Raw genomic sequence first — 7,068 nt, forward strand, 5'->3', positions numbered from 1 at the left:
CCATATAAGATGTTCACTGTATTCCCCCTCTCTGTGTCCCTCTTCTGGTAGTGAGATCTACGGTGTTTCCCCGAAAATAAGACCGGGTCTTATATTAAGTTTTGCTCCAAAAGACACAGTAGGGCTTAAGTTCAGGGGATGTCCTCCTGAAAAATCATGCTAGGGCTTATTTTCTGGTTAGGTCTTATTTTCGGGGAAACACGATAAGAGCAAATTTGATTTTTTTCTATACCATTTAATAAAGGAATAGATCAGGAGAGAGATTAGGGCAGTAACATTACAAACCATCCTCCCTAGAGGGTTGTTTTTCTGTCAGATTGAGACAATCCATATTCTTTCATCTTGAGAACTTTAAACAGCTCTCTGATAAGCTGTTTAGTCAGCCCACTCTAGCGCACAGAGTCTGAGCAGTCAGAGGCAGCTGTGGAAGAAGCGCCAGATCCCTTCTTTGGTCCTAGAGTAGAGCATTTTACAGCTGCTGCTGCAGCCCTAGGAACCCCCTTCAGGCTTCTGAGCACCAAACAAGCAAGAAGACATCATTTGCTTTTGAATTTTTCACAGAGATCATAGTGCCTATTTTTTAAAATTTAGTGTATATGTAAGGTGTTTCGAAACTAAATTTTTTCTTTTGTTTTATGTTTAAAATAGTACCATTTTTCTTGAATTTAAAAGTTATTTTTATATGTTATAATTTAACATTTTGAATAGGTTCAAACATCCAAAAGTATATAAAGGATAACAAAATGTTTCTTACCTCTCTCCCATCTATTCAGTTATCACCTCCTCATATAATCACTGCTATTAATTTTTAATTTATCCTCCCAGAGAATTTTGATATACAGCCTATATATTTCCCTCCATTTTTATATAAACAGTAGCATGTATGCTAAGCACATTTTCTACACATTTTTTTTCTTTACCTTCAATACTCTAAGCATCTCAACAGCTACTATTTATTAACTTATTATTTTATTTCAAATTTAATTTTGGAAAAGAAAATACATTGCCATGGTTCTAGGAAAAATAGAAAAGAAATATTTGAAGAGTATAATGTTAAAATGTTTTCCATTCTTACTTGCCCAGTTCCACTCTCTTCTGGACTAACAGCCCTCAACTAGGTAACCACTATCAATCAGTTTTTGTGTATTCTCACATATTTTCTTTGTATATCTACATGCAAATATGAATATACATGCTTATTTTTTACAGAAATATTACACATTTGTACCTTGTTTACTTCAATTATTGATTTGTTACTTAATGTATTTATAGTATATCAAAATGTGTGTATGTAAAATATTTAAGATTTTATATGCTCCAGAAAATACCCATTTGATTAGAAACAAAATATTAATGTCATAGCAACAGCAAATTATTTCTATATTTTATTGCAAGTTCTACTTTAAAGGTTGATTGAGATCTATCCGGATCTCCTAAATATGCTACTAATGTTTTTGATCTGCTACATTCTGAAAATAAAGATATCGCTGCACTTATTTGACTCATTTTTCATTTGTTTCAGGGCTGTATCTTGTGGTTTTTATGCCATCCAGGTCTTGCATGTATTTCTCTCATGTTTAATGACTACCAAAGAGATAAGGTAAGTAATATACATGATAAAAAAGTTTGTTGTAGTCTTTATCGAGAAATTATTGAAGTAGGAAAGGCCTGTTTATCCATCCAGAGATTTCTAGAGTTCTTTAAAATAAAACTTTGAAACAAAATATTGAACTGGTGATGAAATAAATTAGAAGTTCAAAATATAAAAGAAAAAATTTTTAAGTTAGTTATAAGCAAAATGATGGAAAATAGCTTTACTCATATTTTAGACTTTCAGAATGCTATTTTATAAATTAAATTAGAGAATTCATAACACATCTTTGTTAAGGAAAAAATGACTAAAATTTTTTGCTGTGTAATGGTAAAAATCAAGATAGATTTATAAAAATCAATCTAATTACTTTAACAGACTGCAGACTAGAGTGCCACAGTCAAGTATGCCTCATTTTGATTGTGTTGATACCTACTTTCTTAGGTGAACCGCTCCATCATTTCAAAGTAGAGTTCTGCCAGGACCCCTTTACAAGTAATGCAGTATGAACACACAAATGTGTCTTGAGCCTGAGGTATTTACCCAGGGTAAATAGGTAGGAAGGTAGTCTACAAAAATAGAGAAGTGACTTGAGAATTTTTGAAAGGGCTTTTAGAGTACTCTTCAGATTCAGGTAGGGGCATGCTTTATTCCTATTACTATATTAACCAGAAACTGATTTTGCTTATTTCTGTAGTGCGTGCACCCTAAGGAGAGAATGACATAGCAAAGTATTTTTTTGCATCTTATTTTGGCATTTCTAAACTGTTAATGGAATTTTACCTTTGAACAATTACAGTTTTGAACATTAGTCATATTTTCCAATTGAAAATTTATTTGATAAAATGTACCCATGCTAAAACCAGAGGAGGAGGAGTGTATTTGTGTGTGAATATGGAGGGAGGGAGGGAGGGAGGGAGGGAGGGAGGGAGGGAGGGAGGGAGGGAGAGAGAGAAAGACAGAGAGAGAGAGAGAGACAAAAAAATGTATACACATTTTAAGAAAAGGAAAAACTGTATTAAAATTGTAATACTCAATATATACCGATAACAAAAGATGAGTACAAGTCATGTGTATATGTTTTTTTGGCACCCCTGATATATATAGTGTATATATAAAACAGATATGTATGTATACATAATATATACATATGAGGTATATATAGATTCATGATAAATTGAATATAATTTCTCTGTTTTTTTACATGCACTAAAAACATTCCCTTGTCTTTTCAGGTTATTACAATAGGTGTTATCCTTTGCCAGTCTGTTTCCATGGTTATTCTCTACAGACTCTTTCTATCCCACAGTCTGTACTGGGAAGTTTCTTCACTTTCCTCAGTAACACTACCACTGACCGTATCATCTGGACACAAAAGTCGACCTCACTTCTGATACTTGATTTTCTTTAAAGGATAAGTGGATTGATTGAACAGAGTGCAATAAGGATCCAAATACAGTGACTTTTTTTTCATACTTTTGGTATGAAAAATTGAACAGAGAAAGCAGAGCATGTAATTTATACAACTGCATTTAAGCAGTACCAAAACTGAAAAAGGTAATAAATGACGTGTTTTTAAATATACTTAAACTTTGAAGAGTGTTATTACAAGATTATTTATGCATTTTCCATATGGAAATAAAAATCAAAAAGAACTATGATATTTTGGTAAGAGATTCACCACTTATAATGCCTCATCTTATCTCCATAGTTAACTCAGGTTTAACAGTCTTATAAAAAGTAATCAATTAAGTGATTACTTGCTTACATATATCTAAACTAAGTCCAATTATGAAATAAGGGTAGTACACTGATTAAAAACTGTTTTTTTATGCATTAAGGAAAACGCATTTCATATTATAGTTTAAGAGAACTGAAAATGAAATTACTTCAGAAAATGAATATTTGTGGGTGGGGTTTTTCTCCATTTTCTTCTATCACTTTGGCCCTAGTTCAGGTTTTAGTTTTGATTAGGAAAGGGTTTTTTACAGTTTATGAAAAATAAAATTAGATGCATTACATGTGTTTTAAGGACAAAAGTTTTTAAAATATGAACATTTAGGCGAAGGGACACACCGGTTTACATGTTTAAAATGAAAGAAAGGAAAAAGTACTATATGATATGGTACTAAAATTTTAATCCTGATACAATTCATTTGTCTTACATTGAGTCCCCAATCGTAATTAAGCCATATACACAGATTAAATTAACAGAAGCATTTCACATAAATGTGGTTTCAGTCATCAACTACCCATGAATTCCTGCCCAAGGATACTTAATCAGGATTAAATTTTCTATGAATAATTGAAAAACAAAATACTCATTGGATTTGTTATAATCCATATTGGCACTGGGTTCTAAGTAGTTACCATTTTGAATCCTTTGTAATAAAGCCATATTTTTTGTGTATGTATGCCCCAGTATTGAGTATGCTAGCTAAAATATATTCTATCAAGTGCCTATTTAGAGAATTGTTAAGTGGTTGTTGATACCTGCTGTATGAAGTGAGTGTTCCCATTAACAGTCAGATTGAAAATGATTCTGTTTCTGTTTTTCAAGTTATTCAGGTCTTTTCATTTTTACCTCTGGCTTATTTTTTAAAAATATCTTTTAATCTACTTTCAAAGGTATTAACATTTTTAAGCAAGAAATGGTGCACTGATCTGGTAATTAAACTTTTTAATTAAATAGTTAAAATAACATAACACAACTTAAAAATAACTGTGGCTTCATTTTTGCTTTTCCCTTACATTTAGTCCCATTGGAAATGAATAGCATTCTGTTTCATTTTAAAGGCAAAATATATGTGTTTGTTACTAGCAAAATGGCAAAGTGACGAAGAAGTTCAGCCTGCTCATTAAATCATCTCTGACAGTTCTTTTTAAATTATTTAATAAATGAAAGCTACAGGTTGAGACTAGAAAGTGTGGGGTATATTTTAGGTTTATATGATCTGCTGAGTGGTCCTGACCTTTTCTTCCCCTTACCATATCTCACTAATAACCCCAGTTATTGTCTGTTGTGTTCAATTGTCTGTGTGCAGTTTATTAAGCTGAAAAAAAGTGAAGCCTTTTCATAAATTTTATGAACTTGCAACAATGAGAAGGAAATTATGAAATACGTTACTGTGCTTCCATTTATGAAACTAACACCTTTTTTTCTTTATTTTTTAATTTATGGTTGAATTTGCTGATTATTTTGTTATTCAAGAGCCATTGTTAATGAAGTAAAAACAGTTGTTAATAATAAATGTATATAAAGTTTAGTAATCAAAACTCAAATTTATAGTTCATAAGTCATGACATAGCATCCCCGTTTTTCTGAATGTTTACATGGAGATATGTCACAGACTATAGGAAGATACGTGTATACTGCAAACTCTAATTAAAGATCAAAACTTTTCTACTTTTCTTTCTCTGTCAGCTAATGCTTTCTAAATCTATTTTTACTTTTTTTTAAAAGATGAATGGTCTATCCAGAGCTCTTTTTTTAAGAAACATTTTGTTTTTTCAAACTTAAGAAGGTATAGAGAATGTTTATTTTTAATGACATCTATAGTAATGTTAGCTCCCACGTAATTGAGTGCCTACTGTGCATGAGGCCCTTTACACTCATCACTAAGCCCTACTGCACTAGCCACGCCCCCTTTGAGTATAAGAAAGAACAGGGCCGGCCTGTGGCTCAGGCAGTTAGAGCTCCATGCGCCTAACTCCAAAGGCTGCCGGTTCGATTCCAACATGGGCCAGTGGGCTCTCAACCACAAGGTTGCCAGTTCAATTCCTTGAGTCCTGCAAGGGATGGTGGGCAGCACCCCCTGCAACTAAGCTTGAACATGGCACCTTGAGCTGAGCTGCCTCCCAGATGGCTCAGTTGGTTGGAGCGTGGGCTCTCAACCACAAGGTTGCTGGTTCGACTCCCGCAAGATATGGTGGGCTGTGCCCCCAGCAACTAGCAACAGCAACTGGACCTGGAGCTGAGCTGCGTCCTCCACAACTAAGACTGAAAGGACAACAACTTGACTTGGAAAAAAAAGTCCTGGAAGTACACACTGTACCCCAATAAAGTCCTGTTCCCCTTCTCCAATAAAATCTTTAAAAAAAAAAAAAAAATCAATTTAAAAAAAAAAAAAGAACAAATGATGCCTCTGAAGTCACCTGACATCTTTTTCTTTTTCTACTCTACCCTCATGATTTAATGAGCACCTATGAGGTGTGTGTTTTTAGTGAGAATGAAAGGTTGATTTTAGCATTAAGCCTGGAATCGTGCAGAAATCAGAAATGAGCTCGAATATCTATAAGTGCGCACCCCAGCACATTTAATATTTGAACCTTGGCTTTCAGCCAGACAGCTAGCAGGGAGAGAGAATCCAGGCAGAAGAACTTGCTTTAGGAACATTTTTCATGATCTCACGTAAAGTAAGACAAGTCTGATGAAAATAGAAGATATGCAAGTCTAAGGCCAATTCTAACATAACAAGACCAGGACCCGTACATCATCTTGAACACTGGCCCCTTCCACATGTTGCCCTAAGGAGACTGCGTATTCTCTGGAAAGTCTTGGAAAATCTGAAATTATTTGTGAAACATTTTCTTTAAATAGCTTAGTAGTGTCATCTTTGAGGTTTTTCTGTGTGTTTTTGAGAATTGATGTGATAGCCCATCGAGACTGGATCGGAAGAAGTATTAATACCATTTTTTCTTTCAACATGAATAGGTGAATTGAGACTAAATAAGTCTGGTTTATCTGTGAGATCTGAAAACTAGTGTAGAGCACGCTAGCCTGAACTCTTGCAGTAGTTCTCTAAGTAGATTACTGCTTCCCTACTTGACATCCTCTGCACAACTGCCAGGGTATCCTGTATCTTGTCCTGTAGGAATGGCATTTCCATATAATACCAGAATGCCTGGAGTCGTGGAAAAAGTGGCCCTGCTCATTCATGCTCTGCAAAGCAAAGCTGAGTGATAGAATTCTTTGTGCTAACCTTACACCTTTTTTAAAAGTTTGACATTATTTTACAATAGCGTAAACAAAATTTTTACTGCCCTGTTAAAAACTCCATTTGCTTCCCATTGCACTAAGAAAAAAGTGATCCATGCTCATTACCATATTCTGCAAGGCCCTACAAGCTCTGGTTCCTGCTTCTGTCTCCGATATCATTTCATACCACTCTCCCTCTCACCAGGCCCCAGCCTCATCATCAAAAAATGCCTCATTTATGTCACTGCCTCAGAGCCTTTGCACCAGCCCTTCTGCCTGAAATATTCTCTTCTAAATCTTGGCATGGTTGCATGGCTGAATCCTCCTCATTTGTCAGTTCTCAGCTCAGATTTCTTTCAGAGACCTCTAACCAGCTGTTGTGAATTTATATGGTACACGTTTAGCTCAGTTGGAGATACGTTCCTCAGAATTCACCCTGCAGAATTCCAGGATCGTGTGGGTCACAAGAGATGTTTGGTGTGAGATTTAGAAGGTGGAA

General features: G+C 34.6%; 1 protein-coding gene across 2 annotated transcripts in view; it reads left to right on the top strand.

Annotated features, from left to right (window-relative positions):
* Positions 1 to 5,014, top strand: part of GPR180 (G protein-coupled receptor 180) — a 28,906-nt gene extending 23,892 nt beyond the window's left edge. For both annotated transcript variants that reach the window (XM_019737181.2, XM_019737182.2), the window contains exons 8-9: positions 1,523 to 1,600; positions 2,827 to 5,014. In XM_019737181.2, the coding sequence (XP_019592740.2) occupies positions 1,523 to 1,600; positions 2,827 to 2,985 (237 nt within the window). In that variant the 3' untranslated portion in view covers positions 2,986 to 5,014. The remainder of the gene's footprint in view (positions 1 to 1,522; positions 1,601 to 2,826) is intronic.
* Positions 5,015 to 7,068: the final 2,054 nt, after the last annotated feature.

This window comes from Rhinolophus sinicus, linkage group LG04, assembly GCF_036562045.2.
Source record: "Rhinolophus sinicus isolate RSC01 linkage group LG04, ASM3656204v1, whole genome shotgun sequence".
Taxonomy (NCBI): domain Eukaryota; kingdom Metazoa; phylum Chordata; class Mammalia; order Chiroptera; family Rhinolophidae; genus Rhinolophus; species Rhinolophus sinicus.